Consider the following 23730-nt stretch of genomic DNA (forward strand, 5'->3'; position numbering starts at 1 on the left):
AACAAACGTGTGAATGAAAAAGCATGGTCTAGGGGCTAGAAAACTGGAAATCATGAAATCCAGGTCACTGCATGACCTTGTGGAAGCCATAACTTCTGTGTTTCAATTTCCCAATCTAGAAAATGAGAATAATAATTCTTACCTCCTCTTCTTCACATTAAGAACAGAGTTCAGACAGAATGAGATGTCACTAGAAACTCCTAAAACATAACTGTTTTTTTTTAAATACACATTCTCTGCCACTCTCCTTTTTCCCCATTGCCTTGTTATCTTTTAATCCTTCCCTTCTTCCTTACCTCAAGGCCCATTCCATTCTTTAAATTACTGCCTGAAAGACTTTTTCCCTTTAAATTATTGCAGGTGCAAGTTCAGTTCAAATTTCTCCAGAACACTTTCAAACCTTAATGAGGGCAACTCTAATGCACTGCTACACTATGTAGTTAACGTCTCCGAGCACTTATCTTGGCATATACATACTATTAAAGTATACTGCCTTTTCAGGCTTACCAGAATTTTGTTGTAATTTTGCCTTGTGTTGTTTATGACATTCCAGAGTTTTTCAAACATATCTTCCTTGGGCAAAATTGTGCAGTAACCCAATGCCAGGTTATGATCTATCAGACGACAGCTGAAAACCTATAGACATTAAATCCACAATAAGCATACTTTAGAAACTGCCAGTTAAATAAATGTCCAGTTGTTATACATATCAAGTGTCCAGTTATACAAAGGCCTATTGGGCCTTTTAGTTAAGTTAGAAAATAAGATTTTTATAATTTAGAAGGGAAGATAGTGCTTTCCAAGTTTATTCCTAAAACACAAAAGGATTATTACTGAAGTAAATTTAATAAAATGCTGGTTACTAGTCTTAAAGGACCAACAGACTTTTGTATATCTGGACACTGTTGTATAACTGTACATTACTGGATTCACAGGTAGCCTTTTAAAACCTCGATTCAATTTAAGACGGTTTTTAGAAATGAGAAAAAGATCACTTAAAACGAAAAGTACAGTAAATAGGGATACAGAATGCATATAAATCATACATGCCATTATTCTTTTATTTCAATAGCACCTGAGGGCTCCAAATGAGATCAGACCCCATTGTACTAATCACTGTACATACACAGAGTAAGAGGGAGGCCTCCCACTTACAATCTAAATAGACAAGACAGCCAAAGAATGGGAATACTAGTTCTCCCTGTTTACAGATGGGGAACTGAGGTGGAAATATTAAGTGACTTGCCCAAGGTAACATTAGATGCCTGTGGCAGAACTGGGACCTGAAACCAAGTCTCCAGGTCTCCTGATTCCCAGTCAAGTGCCTTAACCACAAGACCAACCTCATCATTTAAAGCTGATACTATGCTCAGTTGGGGTCCGTACAGCCTACATGTGGGAATGGAGAAGTAATAAGAGAATGCAATAATGAGGCTGTGGAGTGAGCCCTCTAGTATTCTTCAGAAGAGAGGGACATGGAGTGATGAAAATGGGCTAGAGGGGGTTTCTCAGAACTCAAATCAGAGACAGGAAGGCCCCATGCAATGGTTCTTTCTGTATACATAAGAACGGCCATACTGGGTCAGAACAAAAGTCCATCTAGCCCAGTGTCCTGTCTTCCGACAGTGGCCAATGCCAGGTGCCCCAGAGGGAATGAACAGAACAGGGAATCAAGTGATCCATCCTCTGTCACCCGTTCCCAGCTTCTGGCAAAGAGAGGCTAGAGACACCATTCCTGCCCATCCTGGCTAATAGCCATTGATGGACCTATCCTCTATGAATTTATCTAGTTATTTTTTGAACCCTGTTATATTCTTGGCCTTCACAATATCCTCTGGCAAGGAGTTCCACATGTTGCCTGTACGTTGTGTGAAAAAATACTTCCTTTTGTTTGTTTTAAACCTGCTGCCTATTAATTTCATTTGGTGGCTCCTAGTTCTTGTGTTATGAGAAGGAGTAAATAACACTTCCTTATTTACTTTCTTCACACCAGTCATGATTTTATAGACATCTATCATATCCCCCCCAGTCGTCTCTTTTCCAAGCTGAAAAGTCCCAGTCTTATTAATCTCTCCTCATACAGCAGCCGTTCCATACCCCTAATCATTTTTGTTGCCCTTTTCTGAACCTTTTCCAAGTCCAGTATATCTTTTTTGAGATGGGACGATCACATCTGCATGCAGTATTCAAGATGTGGGTGTACCATGGATTTATACAGAGGCAATATGATATTTTCTGTCTTATCATCTATCCCTTTCTTAATGATTCCCAACATTCTGTTTGCTTTTTTGACTGCTGCTGCACACTGAGTGGATATTTTCAGAGAACTATTCACAATGACTCTAAGATCTCATTTTTGAGTGGTAACAGCTAATTTAGACCCCATCTTTGTATATGTAAAGTTGGGATTATGTTTTCCAATGTGCATTACTTTGCATTTATCAACACTGAATTTCATCTGCCATTTTGTTGCCCAATCACCCAGTTTTGAGAGATCCTTTTGTAGCTTTTCGCAGTCTGCCTGGGACTTATCTTGAGTAGTTTTGTATCACCTGCAAATTTTGCCACTTCACTGTTTACCCCTTTTTCCAGATCATTTAATATGGAGATATACCTATCTCATAGAACTGGAAGGGACCCCGAAAGGTCATAGAGTCCAGCCCCCTGCCTTCACTAGCAGGACCAAGTACTGATTTTGCCCCAGATCCCTAAGTGGCCCCCTCAAGGATTGAACTCACAACCCTGGGTTTAGCAGGCTATCCCTCCCCACCCAATGATAGTAGGTATCATTTCCTATTTCAAATATGTTAAATAGGACTGGGCCCAGTACAGACCTTTGAGGGATACCACTATTTACTTCTCTCCAGTCTGAAAACTGACCATTTATTCCTTCTTTTTGTTTTCTATCTTTTAACCAGTTACCAATCCATAAGAGACCCTTCCCTCTTATCCTTTGACTGCATATTTTGCTTAAGAGCATTTGGTGAGGGACCCTGTCAAAGGCTTTCTGAAAATTTAAGTACACTATATCCACTGGATCCCCTTGTCCACATGCTTGTTGACCCTCTCAAAGAATTCTAGTAGATTGGTGAAGCATGATTTCCCTTTTACAAAAACCATGTTGACTATTCCCCAACAAATTATGTTCATCTATATGTCTAACAATTTTGTTCTTTACTATAGTTTCAACCAGTTTGCCCGGTATGCTTACCTTACAGTATGCTTACCTTGTGTAATAAGGCCAGGACAGCAGTGACAATCACTGAAGTGGACTTTTGTTTCATAGCAATAAGAAAGCTTTTGGCATCAGCTAGCATTTTGCCATCATGTAACTATTGAAAATAAAACAAACAAACAAACAGGAAAGTAACTGTTAAGGGTTAAAAAAAAAATCACTTTTTTTTTTTTTTTTTTTAAACACAAATTACTACTTTTTTTTGGTCACTTAAGAGACATCGACTAGCACGGCTTCCACTCTGAAACCTGTCATCTTGCAAGTAAATTGTTATATTTTCAGAGTGAATTAAATGCTTGAGAAACATTTCAGACAGACAGAGTACCGGACACAGAAGTCCTCTGTTTATCCAGAAGAAGGATGTAGTTTGGATAGTGTAACCTGCAATGTTCCCCTCACCATCCTATGACAATATCTCTCAACCCTGATGGAAAAGAGAAGCCACCTCAGAAGAGGGAAGATAGTGGCAGGGTATGTTTGTTATCAACACCCATTCAACCCCTGGTCTCCCTAAAGAGTCTCTCAAGAGTCCCAGTTAGGATCGTGGTTTTGCAATGTGAAACCATTGTCCACTAGAAGGGGAAGACCACCAGCTTGTTTCACACAGGCAACTAAACAGCTCATCAGATGGTGATGAGATGAACTTCTAGCGAGAGGATGTGTATCACAATACCTATTCCTCAGCCATATTTGGTAAATTTACTCAGTGAAATTCAGCATAGGTTTTCTCCATACCTTCTCACCCAGGCACATATCCATGTTGTTTGATACACAGTGCTGAAGACAGGATCCAAACAGACAGACTATTAGTCGCAACGCTAACTCACACTGACTGCTTTCCATTAGGTTCTGAAGCAGTGCACAGATGGGCGTTTTGACTGGCAACAGGAGGTTCTGTCCTATGGAATGTTTCACCAGAAAGAAAATGATTAGCTTATATATTAAGGAAGCTTGTATGCCAAGTCTAATTAAGTTCTTGAAATTTACAATGAAAGCTGATTTCTCTCTCTACATTAAGGTATTCTTTGTTAAAAAAGAATAATGGTGCAGATGATATTGGTAGGTCAATTTTAACCTCCTTTACAAACTTGATGTTCAGAAGTTAATGCCTTAATAAAAAAAATCCTCTTTAGTTTAACAATCAGATGTTGTTAGTCAGCTGTGGATTCTTGCAGAAACAATCAGTCTTTTCTGAGCAGTTCTCTTCTCTATGAAAGGACCTACAGGGTATTATTACTACTAATTAGCTGATCATCTGTATCTCAAAGTGCTTTAGAAAGGAAGGTTAGTAACATTTTCTCCATTTTACATATGAGGAAACTCAGGGGCATAAAAGTAAAAATTATCTGCCCAAGGCATGCACGTGAGTGGCTGATACAGGTCTCTTGACTCCCAATCAAGTGCCCTATCCACTGGACCATGTTGCCTCCTGAGTATAGTATTAGACGATTGCTTTTCTGTTTCAAGAACACACTTGTGTAGGTTACCATAGAGTTGTATTATGTCAATCTTCTTGTTCCATCTGTATGTGAGGTGCATTTTTGGACAGTTATATTCATTTTAGATATATACAAATGGGCCTGTCCAAAAGTCCTAGACACATACAGTAGAGCCTCAGAGTTACAAACACCTCGGGAATGGAGGTTCTTCTGAAATATTATTAACTTTGAAAAAAATATAGTTGTTCTTTTGAAAGTTTACAACTGAATATTGAATTAATACAGCTTTGAAACTTTATTATGCAGAAGAAAAATGCTGCTTTCCTTTTTTTTTTTTTTTAAAGTAGTTTACATTTAACACAGTACTATTTGCTTTTTTATGTGTGTGCGTCCCTCTGCTGCTGCCTGATTGTATACTTCCGGTTCCAAATGAGGTGTGTGGCTGACTGGTCAGTTGGTAACTCTGGTGTTCGTAACTCTGAGGTTCAACTATACAAATAAACCCTTCCATCTTCAACCCGCTCATCCACATTCAATCCATCCCTGGGGAAGTGTATAGCTTTGTAACGTGCCCCATAAGATAACTGAGGGAAGCAGGGGTACAATTCATATTCAAGAATGAGAGATGAAGGATCATCTTGTGGTTAAAGTACTGGATTGGAACTCAGGATAGGTTGGGTTCAATTCACAGTTCTGTTACAAATTTCCTACATGGTAAACAAGTTGCTTAGGCTGTCTGTACTGCAGTTTCCCATCTTCTACTTGTATGTTATACCTCTCTCACCTGTTGCCTGTCTTGTCCATTTAGAATGTAAACTCTTCAGAGCAGACAGGTGTGTTTGTACAGTGCCTGCAACAAGGCCCTGAAGCACTATTGTAATGCATAATAATAATAATAATAAATAATGGACCTTCCACTAAGAACACCCTGTCCCCAGATAAAAACTATCTAAAGATAGACAGCTCAAGCACCCAAGTTGATCAGCTGCTGGAATAAGACATGAAGTGATGGGTTCTCCAAGATGCAGAGGATTGTCTACTATGCAGAGCTCTATAGGTCAAAACTAACACCCAGCAATAAAACAAAAGAAAGGGCCATCTCTAGAGCACAGGTACAATATAGTCCCTGTAGGCGGTACTGGTAACTAAATTAAAAGCTGTGTTGTGCACTGTTTTTAAGTGGTCCTCAGCTGTACTTTATAACAGAGTGTTGTGGCGATGTATGGGCATAAAAATTCCATATTAGTGGGAAGTCTTAACCAATTATTTAGCATTAAATAGGTATGTTCTAGCTTTTGTGGGATTAAATTAAACACTTAGTAACATTTTAGAGTATTTTACTCTTGTGCTGTTAATATGTCTTCATAGTACCTTTAATAAATGGACAGTTTGCCAAGCTTACAGAGTCCAAAGGATACATCTTGTTATCTGCAAATAAGATAAATATTTGTGAGCAGTGCACTAAGATCTTAGCAAAGTTATAAACACTGGAAATTACTGTTAAAATATTATACTTTGAAACCAATGCAAAAATAAAGCTAGATAAAGAATTATGTTCTGGTATAATTAAATTAGTGCCCCATTCTGACTGTGAGAGCTAGGATCTTTTCTATGATTTTCTTGTGTATAACTGGATATTACTTCATAACAGGGGAACCATTTTCTCATCTCTGCCTGAAGAAATATAAACAGTTTCTATTAACCCTGCAGGAGCTGTGTGTAAATTCCTTTGCCTGGATGGAACTATAGATCTCATACATTTTCCCATGTGAGGGAAAAAACAAAAACAAAAACCACCACAGTCAAACACAATTTCCTTCATACTCGGAAAGTTTGATTTTTAGCTTACTAGTCAATTAGCATATCATTTATACATAGATCTGACCTTTTTCAAGAATGCTTATAGATAAAAAATGAAATATTTAGAATACAATGAAGTATTTATACAATGAAATATTAAGAAAATGAAAAAGTGTACATTTGCCATGCTACACAAGAAATAAATAAATAGTTTTAGAATATTCAGTGTTTGATGCATAACTGAAAATGTAAGTCTCTTGACAAAACCTAATACAATGCAAATGTCTATTCATAATTGCTGAAGTTATCAAAAAACTATGAGGGGGAAGATTGGGGAATGATAACAGTCTCAAAAAAATTGTGTACTGAATTATTTGTATTCCTACCTAAAAACAGTTTAATATGAAATGGGAAAAAGACTGTACACTAACTCATAACATTAAGGAAAAAAGGTTACCAGCAATAGGCACAAGGAAAGAAATAGTTTCATATGCAACGGGGAGCGCCATCTGTGGATCAAGAACTATCCCATCTTCACTAAAGAAATCATCATCATAGGTCCATTCTTCATAAGGATCCTTATCAGCTCCAAAAGATGCTGCCTAAATTAACACATTGCAAAAAATATAAACAGGAAATAAAATGCTCGTGAAGCTCCATAAAGGGATCAGCTAAAAAGTATGTATAATTGTAAAACTAATAAATTGCATGACATTACAGATCAGGTTTCCAAATTCAGGAAAAAAAGATGCTCATGTTCGAAAATGTGTCCTCAAGATATTTGTTTTTGCTGGGCACTGGGAAAGAGACATTTCCTACTTCTTATGTGGGCATAACGCCCACTAATGTTGAAAGGGAGATATTTTTTAATTTGGCTTTTAAAAAAACAGTGCATTAAAGTGTATTCATTTATATATTGTTAGAAAATGCAGATGTTCTCTGGAATGCTAATATCAGTTTTCACAAGAACTAAATGGAACTGAAAATTACCCATTTAAGATTGGACTCTAGCCCCTGATTTGGGATTCGAATCAAAAGTTCATTAAAGTCAGTGGAAAGATTCCCATTGACTTCAGTGAGTTTTGCACCAGGCCGTAAATGTCTTTATTTGTTCCACCTGTTTGGTCTATGCTAGTTAGACTGTAAGATCCTTACATTTTTCGCAGCCCAAACTGCTGTTGGCGATCAACAAACAACAAAAAACAGTAACAAAGGGATAGGTCAAACTCTTGAATGGTATCTTAAAGTTGTTAGCTGATGGGAGTGTCTCCAAATTCTACATGTATTTATCAAAAAACCCACCACCCACACACCCATATAGATATCATTGTACAACCTCACCACTTTTTGTAAAAGCTTTTTCAGAATCATTGTTCTGCGATTTCAAGCTGTCTTGGCAACAGAAATTAATAGACATTACATTAAGAGTATTAATAATGGTACACAAACAGATGTTCTGGGAACACAAGATACATAATATAAGATACAATAGCTTTTGTTCTGAGATATAGGAGACATGAGGCAGAGGAGTTGATAATATTTTGGTCTGGATGCCAGTAGCTAATTAGCACCTATCATTAGGTATTCCTCGGCAAGTTGACAAAGATGCACAAACTGAATATTTCATAAAGCACTGTAAAAGAAAAAATTAAGCTTCAAATTTGAGGACGTTACCTTTGCTATAAATCCATAGTTTTCTATTTGGCATTGTCCGTAAATTTCCTTAGCAGCCAATGTGTATTTACATAGCTCCAGAGAATCTAATAACAGATCTGTGAGAAATTAAAGTCATTGTCATTCTTTTATGTAAGTCATATATTCTCTATTATAAAGAAAACCACCATTTGGTGTCACCTATTTTTACAGCGGTATGCATGCATAGAAATTCACTTTTTGTTTTCATATATCATGGAAAAGTGATTTGTCTGAAAATCTACTTTCCAACATGAACAGAAATAAGAAACTATGCTACTGGATTACCTGGACTGCATATTGTAGCTGCTTGGCATGCCATCTCATGTATCACTGCTGGAAAGTTCAGTCCTTTAGGTGTGATCATTGGAACATCAGCTCCCAACATATGACAAAGCTTTTGACAAGCTAAAAATAGCAACTTCCCTGTTTGTTCATTACAGTGATGTTCATATAAATCTCTTTAATGAAACAAAGGGGAAATTTGTTAGATTTTTATTTAAGATAAAAATCATAACTTGTCTTTCTTTTGAGGTATTAATATTAATCCAACAACATTTAAGTAAATTAGCTCACAAATAGGTGATGCTGCTGGGCCTGAAAGCTGAATAAACGGATATGCAAGAAAAAGGACAACTAGTGCTTACCTTGTATATAACTACTGACTGTTGTGAAATTAGTTATTGGTTATAAATTATTTTAGTTTAACCTCCATTTTGTGTCACTTTCAGGAAGTGAACTGAAAAGTAACTGAGGGCCCTAACTAAACAGGTATGTTGATCAAAGAGTTTCAGCTACCGAAGGCAGGATAGCTTAGGGTTTGGATGGTTTTCATGTACAGGCAAGTCTTATCTTAGGCGGGGGTTCCGTTCCGCGGTTATCATGTAAAGCAAAAACCGCGTATAGTGGAAATTATATCCCCAAACCCTTTAAACCCTGCACGCAGCTCCAGTGGCCGGGCCGGGGGGGCATTTAAAGGGCCCGGAGCTCCACGGTGGCTGGAGCCTCGGACCCTTTAGTTCGCCACAGGGGCTACCAGCCACCTCTGCAGCTGGCAGCCCCTGGGTGATTTAAAAGCCCTGGGACTCCCAGCCACAGCTGGTGCCCCAGGACCTTTAAATCTTGAGGCCACGCCCCCCCACTCCGGCCATACGCATAAAGTTGAAATCGCGCATGTTAAATGCGCGTAAGTTGCGAGAAACCTGTATTCCTGGGACTCAAGAAGCTCAGCTATATATAGTGGCTGGCTAATACTGTCTACTTGAATGATTCTTCATCCAGTACAACAGTATTAAATTGCTAGAATTAAAATACACACTCTTACTCATCTGTGTTACTGAGATCCTTTACTTAGGCTATCTTCACCAGCCAAGCTGCAGCGGCACAGCTGCAGTGCTCTAGCTGAGCTGCTGTAGGGCTTCAGTGTTGATACTCTCTACAGCAAGGAAAGGAGTTCTCCTGTTGCTGTAGTTAATTCACTTCCCCGAGAGCTGGTAGCTAGGTTGATGGAAGAATTCTTCTGTTGACCTAGCATTGTCTATGCTGGGGGTTAGGTCAACTTAACTACTTCGCTTAACTTTTTAGTGTAGCCCTAGCCTTAGTAAACAGGATGGCATTAATAACCAAGTTACGGAAAAAACACACTGGGAGACGCCAAACAATCTAAGGTGAACCTACTCTTGCAGTCTTCTACACAACACAGTATATTGCTTAAGTGGATCTGCTGTGTGGCTCCTCTTCCTTCTAGTCAATCTTTCCTTTGCATTACAGCTACCAGCTATTGCAGAGTACCAGAAATAGTTTATTGCATACTTCTTACTTTAATGCTAACCAGTCCTAAACTCTTCTGAAATTTTACCTGCATATCTTTAGTGCCTCTTCAATTTTTCCAGCATCTAATGACCTCAGTGCCAGCTTTGCCCCCAACTCTTGCTCTGTAATTTGCAGAAGTAAAGCTAGTCTGTAGAGTCTTGATTCAGTGGAACAGTTCTTTGTTCTACTATCATCTTTGGAATTCGTTGTTTGCACTTTTCTAGATTTTGCCATGGATTGGATACTTTCATATGCTTTTATGTGCTCTTCAAGGAGCTGAGACATCAACAAAGGATTCCCATAATCTTTGACTGAAATAAAGATATCGAAATCCTCCTGCAACAAAAAGTCAAATAATAGAACAGAACCTTCTTATTCATGTGACTTAAACAAGACAAATTTCTAAAGTAAGTTTTACACTCATTCCCTCATTCACAGATGAATGTTATCACAAAATTGAGTTTACTAGTTCAGACTGGTCACTAGAAACCCCACTCCAGATTAAAGAATATAGCTAATTAGTATGAAACAAAACCAAACAAAATAAAATATATTGCATCAAACAGTGTTTTAACTATGTAACACTTCCTAATAGATCAAATATACTGCAGTCTACTATGCAAAAGGTAATCAATTCTTGGTAATATGCAACATTACAGCACTATTAGAAAATCTTTGCTGAGAAATTGGTGGAATTATTAGGATTTTTGGCAAGATTATCAGATTTTTGGATCAGTGAAGTGAGAACTGGCAAGATGATACTGTTTCTTGACAGTTTAAATATATTCCTAGTGTTGCCTGATTTAGGAGGTTAATAATATTAATTTGGACAGTATGGGTTATAGGCTCGCCAATTAATCTAATCAGAAGATAATAAAGTTCTTGTCCCAGAATCAGGCTACATAGAGTATGCAAAAGACCCTCAGGGGTATGACAGGACGCTCACACTGGGACCAATATTTCTTAAAGACTTTTATTGAGATAAACGGAATTATAATTAAATAGTAAAATAATTAGAGTTATAAATGCAGTACTATTATTCTAAAAATACATATGATATACTATAAAGCTTTTGATTAATATACTTACACCCTTTCTTGATGACCTGGCGATAAGAGACAAAGGACCAGCCTTGCCTCAGGTTTCTCATTTTTTGAGTGGGAGATACAGAGCTTAGAAGAAGCTAGAGAGCAAAAGCTATTGAAGCTAACTTAGAATTTGACTTAACTGACTTAAAACTTAAAATTAAAACTAACAGACTAATAAGCTAAGAACAAAGAAGCTTGGCGCTTAGAAAACTTAGTAAACCAGCTCTGAAGCTCCGAAAAACAAAACTTAGAAGCAGCAACTTAGACGCTTAGATGCCTCCTTGGCATTGTGTGTCACCCCTCTTATAGGGTGTGGGTGCTTGAGCCCTTCTTCCATGTCCAAACTTGGTTTTCTTACCCACCGAAATGTTGGGGTACACTTATTTTATAGGCAGGTATGTTTGTACATATTAACAACATATACATACATATTAATAACATTGAATTATTTTTACATTTGTTATTTTTGTTTTTCCGGTTATTTTGGTTCTTTCCTTGTGATGTACCTGTTTTGTGTACCTTGTGGTGTAGCTGCGATTTACAGAGGACATGAACTTCGGAAAGCCCCCTATGCCAACTTGCATATGTATTATAGTTAAAGATTACTGCATATATGAACCTTATGCTTAACTTATTACTATTTACCTAGTCCGAAACCTATGTATGCTAACTTTGCCTTAGCTCAACATACAGGATATGGCCTGTAGGTCCCTTGTGTTACAGCCAAACTACTTCAATATAAACCTATTATATCCATAAAAATATATAAAACCTATTTTATATATATATATATATACAAGGCAGTGACTAGCTTGGAGCATGCCACAAAAGTAACGGTGAACATCAACACCACTAAGGGCTTGTCTATGGAACATGGTAATGCGCATTATGGAAGTGTGATTTCTAAAGCACATTAATGCGTTGTGCATGTAGACCCTGCGACCCTGCTGGTGCACAGTAAAAGTTCCCTGATGTTCTTTAATGTAGGACCATTTCAAATTGTACCATTAATGTGCTCTGTCCATTAGACCACAGTTCCTGTCTAGTAAGAATCACACCCCTAGGATGCGTCTTGCTGCACCGTGTAGATATGCCCTAACTCAAGATTAAGTGGTATGAATTTTTTTCAGTCACCAACATATGGCCTGGGAACTTTATACCAGGATGGACTGATTTAAATCAGCAAACAGGAAGCCTTGATTTAAATCCATTTTAATTTTGTTTTCTTGTGCTTTTTAGTTATTTTCCCAAAGAAAGGTTCATTCTCATTAATTTGCAACTAAATATAGTTTTTACACTAAGTTTCACACTTTGCTTTGTGCTAACCAGGAGGATACACCATAGCTATATATATTTATTTAAGCAGTTATGAAGCTCAACATACATTTATTCAAATTCTTAATTTTTACATTTTTTATTATATTAGAAATGAGAGTCACATTTCTTATTAACTATATGTTAATTTTTTATTACACAACTTTGGTCAAGCTGCATTTAGATGGAAATTGGAATTAAATTAAAAGCGTTTTCTCTGCACCTGCTAGCTAAACTGCAACAAAAAGTAATTAAGGCAAAGTCATTTCTGCACAACAGAAACGAAGTACTCACATTTGAAAAAATGTAAATACCAACATCATTGGAAAGACTGAAAATATAGATACTGAATATAGTACATGACGTGACATTTAATAAAATTTTCCCTCTTATTCTGTATATAATTAAATGAGCAGACCTCTTTAACTGATAAAAATTTGAGAAGGGCTCACTGATGCAGCATATTAGTTTTATTTATTTAAATTATATAAAGTTTAGGCCTTAACATAAGTTGTCATAATTTCAAATTAAAAATAAACCTGTTTAAAAGTAAAAAAAGAGAAAAATATTTAATGTAAATAAAATCAGGGTTAATTTATTCATTTTTTTAAATATATATATATATATTTTTATCCACTCTGCTTTATATTCCCTAAAATACTAGCATGGAAATAATGTTTTCTATGACAAAATCTGTTGATCAATCTTCACCATCCATAGCCATTTGAACATTTTTAAATTTATTTGTAAGCTACTATTACACACACAGAACGTAGTAAAATTGTAGCTAAAATTACATTTTAATAGGATTCATTTTTAAAAATGCATCATTTAATAACATTACTCAGGGTAATTTCAAACCTATTTTAATTTCTTGTAACTATAAAATACTTACCTGCAAGCTAGCAAGTGTTTCAAACATTTTTAAGTTTGCTTTACATTCATCTTCCTTCAGAGGATTTTCTGTAAAGTAGGAAAAATAGTTACTTACAGAGCTACTTACTGAGACAATACATAAAGGGATAAGTTACAACTTACCTTTCTGAATGCGAAGCAGGAATTTAAGAACCTCCACAAGTGTCTTTGTTATACACATTTGCGTTTTGCGCTGGAAAAAAAAAAAAGGGTGATGAAATATTAACTATTTGGCCTTTGGTGGGTAGTCTTAGGTACACAGCTCAGATTATCGAAGTGCGGCTTGGGAAAGAATACAGGTAAGTAAATGGGTTCGCTGAGATGGAAGAGGGAGGTGACCTTGGGTATGAATTTAGGGTGTGGGCCATAGCGCTGCTCTGTGCCTGAGGTTTGTTCAGTTCCCTCGGAGCCAAGCTATGAGGCTTAGTTTTTCTCCTATGAGAGCTAGGCTGCACTGGGTCTTTTGATCCTTGGGACGCCTTGGTACTGGACGGCCTTGGTGCTCGCGGTCCAGTGCTCTCGGTGCCATCGGTACCGGGGCAGTTTTTGCGGGCAGACATCGCTTTTTAGGAGGTGAATCACGGTGTGGTGAAGCATGAGACCACTTTTTTTTGTGGCTTTTTTAGGACCAGGGTCCTTAGCAGCCGTTTTTGAAGAGGACCCCATAACTGAGGCAGCTGCAGGTAAGGACTGGCAAGGAGGTGTTCTGGACTTGGGGTTGGAGGCAGGTCAGAAGGATCTCTCCATGATTAAAAGTTTTAGTTAGAGGTCCCTAGCCTTCCATGTCCTCGCTGTGAGTTTCTTGCAGGGGGGACACTTTTGGTAAATGCGTGTCTCTCCCAGGCAACAGACACACTGCGTGTGGCCGTCTGCCACTGGTATTGAAAGTCTGCAGGTCAGACAGCGTTTGAAACCTGGAGAGCCAGGCTAATGCCTCTTCGGCGACTGCCCGCTTGAGGTGGGGAGAAAAAAAAGGGGGAAATTTTTTTGTTTTGTTTTTTTTTAAATGGTAAACAGAACAAAAGTGAAAGAAGAAATCAATAACGAGGGAAATAACTAAGGAAGGGGAAGAAATTAGAGGAATATGAGAGCTGTTAAGGGTGCTGCTGTCATTCCAACCAAAACCAAAGGCGGTAGAGAAGGAACTGGGTGACGGTTGGTTGCCCGTGCAGAGTAACCACTCAGAGCAGTGTGAGACAGCTGCTGCGCATGCACAGCCAACCAGGGCGCTGCTACCACAAGTCTCCGACTAGAAGTGCAGGGCGCCAAGATACCTAAAGTGGAGCACCCACAAGGTGTTTCTCCTCAAAGGAGAACTTTATGTAATTTTGTCACATGTCAGTGCTATACCATTTACAAACTTTTTTTAGATCTTAGACAAAAAATTATTTTAAAATTATTTGAGCTATATTTGTTTGTTTGTTAAATCCTGAATTTACAACTGGGTAAAATTAGTTGTAATGCATTAGGATTTACATTTGTAATTTAATTAATACTCATGGGAGTCAAATATGCAAGTCTCTGTACCAAGATGAAAATGTGCCTCAAAAATATAGGGAACATTTCTGACACAGTGGTTTTACCTTACATGGTTTGCTTTTTTACAAATGGATGAATGGATACAGAAAGCAAGAGATATGCGCCTTTATACCTCTGAAAGGTACATTAGATTTTACCAGTTCTCCATCAATCACCCCCTTTTTTTACACATGTTGAAAGCAGCATTGAGAATGCTCAATGTACATGTATTTTATGAAGTGAAATTAGTTAGTACCTCTTCAGAATTATCTGCTTCTTTCTGCAATACCAATCTTGCCCATATGGACAATCTCTCTGCAACTTCCTCTGCTTCAGCAATGGGCAGAGATTTTAATAAGTTTAGAGATTCCTCTCCCTGAAAACAAAAAGTTATAAGGCATAAGTCAAAAATAGTTTGACAAGAGTTAGTATTTGTTGTTGAAAGAACTTTAATTTTCTTGTCAGTTATCTTATCATTATCTCATCTCTTTACTGTCTGACATTATAATGGTGCCCCACCAGATGAGACTTTTTAAGTTCAATTTACAGCTTGGGGAGTCTATTAACTCTCCCCTTTTATAGAGCACACAGTTTGTCATAACATACAAACTCTCTAATATCCCAAAATAGTTTTTAGCATGTGTAGATCCTTTGATTCAGAGAGCTGAGGGCAGCTAAACTACAAGTTTATTTGTTGATAATTACAATAGTTAAAGAAATTGCTTTTTTCCTTTACGAGTTCTTGCAAAACAATTGATTGATAGCATTTGTAAGCAGGACTATGCAAGCATGACTACTTTTATTACCACATGCTGGTAAGAGAGTGGAATAGCAGAAGTTGGTTACTGTTGAAAAAGTGACTTTACAGTTTCCCACCCTAAAAATTGGACTTTGGAGGGGGCCTGTCTAGTTCCTTTCCTCAGTCAGAGGAGCCTACCACACTGCAGGTCCATTACAGGGAGGAATATCCTAGACCCAGATCCTGAAGTGGCGCAGGCCGAGGGATGTACTGGCCGCCCTTCCCACAGCCCCCGTTGGCCTGGGACAATGAACCGTGGCCAGTGGGAGCCACGATCGGCCAAACCAAACAAACAGGCCCGGACCGCCAGGGACTTTCCCTGAACAAGCGGCGGCCCAACTTTGAGAAGCAGATCCAAGTCACGGAATCCATGACATCCAGAGAGACCTCCCTGACATTCTTCCCTCACAGCTCCAGGGGCTGTGGGACTTGGGCTGGCAGTCAGCGGGGCACTGGCAGGGTTCTAGTGACAGCAGTGACAGGCAGCCCCCTGCAAGGTTCCAGTGATAGGTGACAGACTCCTGAAGGGGCCCTCCTCAGGGTTCCAGTGACGGGTGAAAGCCTTGTGCGAGGGGGGAGGGGTTGCCTCCGGCAAGTGGCTGGGGGTGTCCTGTTTTCTCTTTGGGAAATATGTTCATCCTGCAGCTTCCAGCTGCCGCAGGCAGAAGGGGAACCTCACAGCTCCCAGTCACTACGGTGGCGGAGGAAACAGCAAAAAAACTTTTGCAGCAGCAAAAGTCACAGACAGGTAATGGCTTCCATGATTTTTTGTTTATTGCCCATGACCAGTCTGTGACTTTTACTAAAGATAACCATGACAAAATCTTAGCCTTAAATCATAGATAAAAGGTGACCAGCAATTCAATGACTAAACAGTCTCCTCTCATAATGTGGCAGTGCTAAATCATTTAATTCCCCGCTTACGCATGCTGAAGGTTCAGCACATTCCCGAGTCCCACTAACATCAGTAGGACTTAAGGATGTGCTTAAGTGCGTTGGTGAACTGTGACCTAAATTGTCCAGTCAGAAAGCTCTGCAGAAGAGGAAACCACCTGCTAGTCATAGGGATGCAGAAGGTGGGTGTTTGTGCCAGTAAAGAGTTGCTCAATAGCCCTTCCCACAAAAAATGGTTTGTGACATACTCCAACTCTTAGGCCCTCTTTACAACATGGAAACTGACATGTTTTGACACCCTGTGTCAAATATGGCAATGCTGCCAAGCCAGAAATGGACTCTTTTCTTGCTGGCTTGGAGAAAGTCAACCACACTCAACAGCAACTGCAGAAAAGCTTATTAGAAAATTTCTAGCATATTTTATTTTAGCATACACTATTTTCATTCTTTTTGGCAGTGAATGAAGGAGGATTTACCATGTTTTTCACTTTATATCAAAATATGGTCGGTTCAGTAGTGTACACGTGCTTTCAGTGATTATGCATTAGTTCATGGAAAGCCATGATAAATTTAACGTACATATAGATAGATAGATAGATAGACAGACTAAGATATAGATATATATAGGCTTGATCTTCAATACTATAATATTGGCTACAACCAGTGTTAGTAGTATGATTGCACGAATTGCATACACAGATGTTTGTTAAACTGCAGTAACTGTCCAATTCTGAAAAATAGGCCCCAAGTATTTTTTAACATAGATATCAAATGACTACGAAAACTTTCATACCTGATCTCGATCAATCAGGTCCACCATCCTCAAAATATAGACTTCCACACTTGGCAACATATATGCTGCTACAATTTTCAAAGCATCTTCCAGAGAAGTAGGGGTATCTTGTTTAAGAATGTATTTCACCAGTCTCTGAAACAAGAAAACAGACATGGATACTAAATCTTGCTGGAAACGTTTAGAAGCAGAACTGCCAGAGCCTTTCCTCCCTGCCAGAGCTTTTCCACAATGCTGTAGCCTTTCATTACGGCAGGGAAAAGCTCTGGCAGCAGGGAGGCAGCAGTACACTGCGCTGCTAAAAATAGCAATGTAAATGTGGGAGGCACTGCTTGGGCATGTAAAGAGCTATGCAGGGTACAAACTGTAAAGTTCTAGTGCATCTGGATTTTACTTGCCTAAGCAGTGCCTCACCAACTACACTGCTGTTTATACCTGCGTTAGCTGGGCTGCGACGCTGAGCCAGCAAGGGTTAAAACAACCAGCAGGCTGAATGACCCAAAAATAACTTTGAAGGATGTATTAGGAGAGTACTGAAATGGTAAACAGGGCCATTCCTTGTAGATAGTTAGCAAAGCCATGTTAAACAGACCAGTGCTTCTCAAAGTTGGGCCGCCGCTTGTTCAGGGAAAGTCCCTGGCGGTCCGGGCCTGTTTGTTTGGTTCGGCCGATCGCGGCTCCCACTGGCCACGGTTCATTGTCCCAGGCCAATGGGGGCTGTGGGAAGGGCGGCCAGTACATCCCTTGGCCTGCGCCACTTCCTGCAGCCCCCATTGGCCTGGGCCGGCAAACTGCGGCCAGTGTGAGCCGCGATCAGCCGAACCTGCGGATGCAGCAGGTAAACAAACCGTCCTAGACCGCCAGGGGCTTTCCCCGAACAAGCAGCGGCCCGACTTTGAGAAGCACTGAAATAGACTACAGACCCTGAAATGTAGGCCTGAATTGTTAGAGAATTAAGAATAGATACGAATTGTATTTGTCTGTGTTTACCTATATCTTGTTAGAAGTTTAACAGTGTGATCTAGTTAGCCTGTAGATGCTAAACTTCTGTTCCTGTCAATAATATTTTATGACTATTCTATTGAATCAGAAATCAAAAGGGGATATTAATATTTAGATGGAACGTGTGGTGTAATATTATTGTCTTCATTTGTCTTTGAAATTTTTAGTGGACTACCTGTGAACTGCCTGATGGTTAACTGCCTTATGCTAATGAATGCAACTAGTTTCTGGTGTAAACCTAGCAAATAGGGATTAGCTTCAAAGCAACAATATACATTACCTATTCTTCCGCCAAGGAAGCCCTGCTGTGACCACAGCCTGCTTCTACTGTAACAAAAAGTCGTACCTGATTCTGTTTTATCTCAGATCTGCTTAAACTTTGTCAGGGAATGTCTAAATCACAAAACTGAGGTCTCCAGGTCTACTCTGGATTATCCCTGCAATTTCTCATGGAAGAATCTGAATAAACTCTGCACATGGATAACCTATTGGACTATAACCTTTTAAATTGATTCTAGAAGGATTTTTACAAATCAGCAACCTCACCATCTCTGCTATGAAACTGACCTAAGAACTGTATTCATATCTGTATATATAAAGAGCTTTAACCATAGCAACGCTTTTTATTAATAAATCTTAGATTTAGTTAAAAAGGATTGGCTGTAAGCATGTACTTGGGTTAAGATCGGAAATATTCACTGACTTGGTGGGTAATGTGTCTGATCTCTTGGGATTGGTAGAACTTCATATATGGTGAATAAGGTTTTCAGTAACCCTCACTAACTTAGACTTGACTGTCTAGAGGGGAGCCAAAGGCTGGAATGCTTGAAGGGAACTGTATTTTGGCTTCTTGATAACCAGTAAGGCATTACAGAAGCTATTTAGTTACTGGCTTGGTGAAATTTAAGTACAGATAGGGCCCTATCAAATTCACGGTCCATTTTGGTCAATTTCACGGTCATAGGATTTTAAAAATAATAAATTTCATGATTTCAGTTATTTAAATCTGAATTGTCACGGTATTGTAATTGTAGAGGTCCTGACCCAAAAAGGAGGTAGGGGTGTGTGTGTGTGTGCGCGCGGGGGGGGGGGTTAAGGTTATCATTGGGAGGGGGTGTGGTACTGCTACCCTTACTTCTGCACTGCTGCTGGCAGCAGCACTGCCTTCAGAGCTGGGCAGCTGGAGAGCAGTGATTGATGGCTAGGATCCCAGCTCTGAAGGCAGTGCTGCTGCCAGCAGCAGTGCAGAAGTAAGGGTAGCAGTACCACACCCCCTCCCAATGATAACCTTAACCCCCCCCCCCCCGCGCGCGCACACACACACACACACCCACACACACACCCACCCTCCTTTTTGGGTCAGGACCTCTACAATTACAATACCGTGACAATTCAGATTTAAATAACTGAAATCATGAAATTTATTATTTTTAAAATCCTATGACCGTGAAATTGACCAAAATGGACCGTGAATTTGGTAGGGCCCTAATTATAAACTACACCACCAGTCTTGAGGTTGTCTGCCTTGTTCTTTGCAGTCTGCCTGTTTGAGCATTCTCAGTATAGGCCCTCCAGCGACCATGGCCACATGGGTGTTCAGTGTCTGTATGCTACACAGAGCCATAAGTGTAGACAAAGCCCAAGGGACATGAGAAATGCTAGAGATCTAATCTCTAAATTTGTCTGAGAATTGCCACTGATGCATTGGGGTGGATGGGGAGTGGGAAGCAGACTAAGACTGCTTTTCAAATACTTTGCAGAGATTTGTATTGAATAGTGTTTTTCTTTACCAGGCATCTCATTAAGAAAAAGGACAGTGCACCAATCCCATTTAGATTAGAAAATGCAGGACTACATTTTCTTTCTTTTGTAATCATCTCATCCATATCATGTGTTTGGTTCCTTTGTACAGGATAATAGCCTGTGGTAGCATTTACAATGGAAGAACTAATAAGCACCTTTCTGAACATGTCTCAACAGTAGACTACAAATGCTTACTTCTAATCCAGCCAACTAGCCATTTTAGTAGTTCTTAAATTTTCCTGTCTCCCAAAAGCAGGAGAATGAGGATTAAGTTACATATGTTTTGCTAATTTTATTTTTACTTGTTCTGGATTGTCTTTATGTGGTCTGATTTTTTCCAATAGAGCTCGGCTCTCATTTAGGCATCTAAAGGAAGTGGCCAGACTTTTCAAAAGAAAAAATAGAACAATGGGAGCTGCTGGGTGCTAAGATCTTTTAAAAATCTGGCTCCTAAATACTCAAAGCCTTGTTTAGTAATCTTTATTTGAATATATGTCATAGAAGAAAAGTAAAAATATAAATAAAAGTAGTATCTCGTCACTTACCATTATCATCTGTTTGTCCTTTAAAAGATTAGTATCTCTTATCCCATAGCCCCGTAACAGCTTCTTCATCTCCATCAGTCTGGAACTTTCCTGCAATAACTTCACTCTACAAATAGATATGTCACTATTATTAATAACTTTGCTTCTTCTAACTGCATAATTTTTTAAAAATAAAAAGGTAGAATTCAACCCTGAATTCTAATTGAAAGAAAAAAACAAAAAAAAAAGAGTAAAATATCTTAAAAGATTTTGAAGAGATAGGTGTTAGGAGTTAAGTAATGTTCCCTTACTTGACATGTTTCATTTCCAAATGCTGCTTCACCAGCTGCTCCACAGCTGCACTCCAAGGCACCACAGCACCATGCATTATCTGCAGTACTGCATCAAATCTCAGCTGCAAAGAAATCCAAATTTCTCTGAAAACAAAGCTCTACATTACATAATTCCTTCAAGTATAGTTTACCCATAACTCTGTTAGACATGGAAGGTTTCTCCCTTCCCAAACTCCATTTATACAAGGGGGTATCCCAGACACACCCTGAAAGCCTTCAAACTATCAGAATAATTTATAGCCCAATTCTGTTAGAGTTCTACATGCAGAATTCCCATTGATGTTAGTAGCTGTGTTTTATATTTGTAACGTTTTCTAAGATGTATGATTTATTTTCTTCTAAGTTTGTCTTTTGGCAACCTTATTAAAAGGGATTAGAGAGCTTCTTCCAAAAACTTTAAATAAAATATTAAATCATGCAAGGTGTGCTACAAGGTTGTATAAAGTTCTTGAAGGCAGGTCTAATTGTTGTTAAATGACTAAAAGACTCAGGAAGGTGCTCTTGCAATGCTTCCAAAAATTTATATGTACCTTAACATAGTATTATATGAGAAAAAGAACTGCTGATAATGAAACAACTCTTCTAAAAGATAAACCTACAACTACAAAGCCATGGTGACGACAGAAGTAATCCTGGTGGCTCAATGATAATGAAATGCACAACCACACTGGCCTCTCTCCCAAATGGCACCACTGTGATCCGCCACCCCCGAAATCATGAAAATTGAGGGTGCTCTGCACCTTGCAGAAGGCCACTTACACAACTATCCAGGATAGCTGGAAAGCAGAAACAAAACAGCCTCAAGTAAAGGAAAAGGTAAAAGGCACTAGACCAAGCAAAGAATCCTCCTAGGATTGACTGAAATGCAGGACAGTATTTGGCCCATCTCTTACTCCTACCATGCAATGGATTTTGTTCTTGAATACAAACAATTTTTTCATTCATAACACAACAAACAAGCATTAGATCCATTTGTACATTTATTTAATGTACTTACATCTGTATCAGATATGCAGCCAATGACAGCTATTGCCTTTGCCTCCCATGCAGTTTCAAACACTGATGTAGATCGTGTGCGACAGCGCTCTAGCAAGTCCTGAGTATTTTGATAAATAAAGTTTAATACTAAACATTCAGAATTATGGCAGGAGCATTCGATAATTTAAACACTAAGGACCAGATTTTATCATTCAGATCAATGGGATTGTACACAGGAGTAAGCATATCAGAAGCTGGCCCTAAATCGTAAGAGTAAATAGCAAACAATCATACTTGATTTCTTGCCTAAAATAATGTCTTTTTAAAAAAGGAGGGAAAATTGATACCTTTATATACTGCAAGAGAAGTTCATCCTGTTGTAGATTATGTTCATGTATGTATGGCTTTATAAACTTCTTCAAAATGGATGGAATGAGCTCTGGTGCCAAAACTTTATCAAACATGCGGAATACTATTGTACTTGCATTCTCCTAGGGGGCAGAAAAACAGTTACAGAAACACAAGCTCCACAGCATGTTAGAACAGCACAACAAACAGCATTCTTCCTTCGTTTCACTAAGGGCCTTATCCAATGCCCATGAAGTCAAAGGAAAAACTTCAGCCCCTAACATTCATTGCCCAGCCCAAAGAAAACCAACCCCCCTACAGACTTCTTCCACAAAGCCTTCTTGTGTTGAGCTAAACGTTTGATTTCTCCTCCACTACAGGCTTGTGCTGTCATCCAATAGACACTATCAGAAACTGTAAACTAATAGGGGAAGGGACCATGCCTAATTACATTTATATAGCAGTTTATATCTTGAAAGCATTTCCATGCAATAAACGTACTTCATGACACCCTTTTGTGGTGGTTTATTATTATTTCTGTGGAACTCTCTGCCAGAGGATGTTGTGAAGGCCAAGACTATACCAGGGTTCAAAAAAGAACTAGAGAAATTCATGGAGGATAGGTCCATCAATGGCTATTCACTGGGATGGGCAGGGATGGGATCCCTAGCCTCGGTTTTCCAGAAGCTGGGAATGAACGACAGAGGATGGATCACTTGATGATTACCTGTTCTGTTCGTTCCCTCTGAAGTACCTAGCCATGGGCCCCTATCTGAAGACAGGATACTGGGCTAGATGGACCTTTGGTCTGACCTAGTATGGCCGTTCTTATGTATAGGGAAAGTAAGGCACAGCAAGATTAAAATGATCTACCCAAAGTCAAAGGCCTTGTCTACACTTGCAGCCGCATGGAGGGTACATGTAGCTACTGGATATGGACACAGCGGCAAAATGAGGACAGACACATGCATGGAATTAAGCAGTAGGTCACAGCTTTAACACAATGGAGGGGTGCTACCTGCCCATCACCCATATTCTTATACCAGGCATTTAATTGGTTCCAGTGCAGGGGTTACAGGGCTCTTTACCACATAACCCATAACACAGGGTAGGCTCTACTCAGCCAACCCGCAGGTCTCAGCTCTAGGTCTCATCACCCTCCCCACCACAAGGGAGACAGAGGGTGTAGCAGGGTGAGGACCTCGGCCCACAAGGATCACAAGGTCTGACCTTGGCCCACAAAGGTGACAAAGTCTCACCCTATCACTTGAGTTCAAGGCCCAGTACCAAAATCCCAGGTCTTTTACCTCTGGGAACTGTTCATGGTATTCTCTTAACTGCATTGGAAACCCGACGCAAGTTGCAATGAATAAACAACTCCACTCCAATACCTGTTAGATCCTGTAGCGGGGCAAGCACCCCA

General features: G+C 39.2%; 1 protein-coding gene across 1 annotated transcript in view; it reads right to left on the reverse strand.

Annotated features, from left to right (window-relative positions):
* The window catches only part of KNTC1 (kinetochore associated 1), a 77605-nt gene that overhangs the window by 25314 nt on the left and 28561 nt on the right, over positions 1–23730 (reverse strand). Inside the window, exons 26-41 of the mRNA XM_044989795.1 lie at positions 22307–22450; positions 21979–22077; positions 20940–21043; positions 20650–20755; positions 17300–17434; positions 15070–15189; positions 13419–13488; positions 13276–13343; positions 10025–10314; positions 8455–8627; positions 8149–8246; positions 6932–7076; positions 6046–6102; positions 3971–4134; positions 3228–3332; positions 508–636 (exon numbers count right to left, since the gene is read on the reverse strand). Coding sequence (XP_044845730.1) covers positions 508–636; positions 3228–3332; positions 3971–4134; positions 6046–6102; positions 6932–7076; positions 8149–8246; positions 8455–8627; positions 10025–10314; positions 13276–13343; positions 13419–13488; positions 15070–15189; positions 17300–17434; positions 20650–20755; positions 20940–21043; positions 21979–22077; positions 22307–22450 — 2007 coding nt within the window. The remainder of the gene's footprint in view (positions 1–507; positions 637–3227; positions 3333–3970; positions 4135–6045; positions 6103–6931; positions 7077–8148; positions 8247–8454; positions 8628–10024; positions 10315–13275; positions 13344–13418; positions 13489–15069; positions 15190–17299; positions 17435–20649; positions 20756–20939; positions 21044–21978; positions 22078–22306; positions 22451–23730) is intronic.

The sequence above is a fragment of the Mauremys mutica genome, chromosome 16 (genome assembly GCF_020497125.1).
Source record: "Mauremys mutica isolate MM-2020 ecotype Southern chromosome 16, ASM2049712v1, whole genome shotgun sequence".
Lineage (NCBI taxonomy): Eukaryota > Metazoa > Chordata > Testudines > Geoemydidae > Mauremys > Mauremys mutica.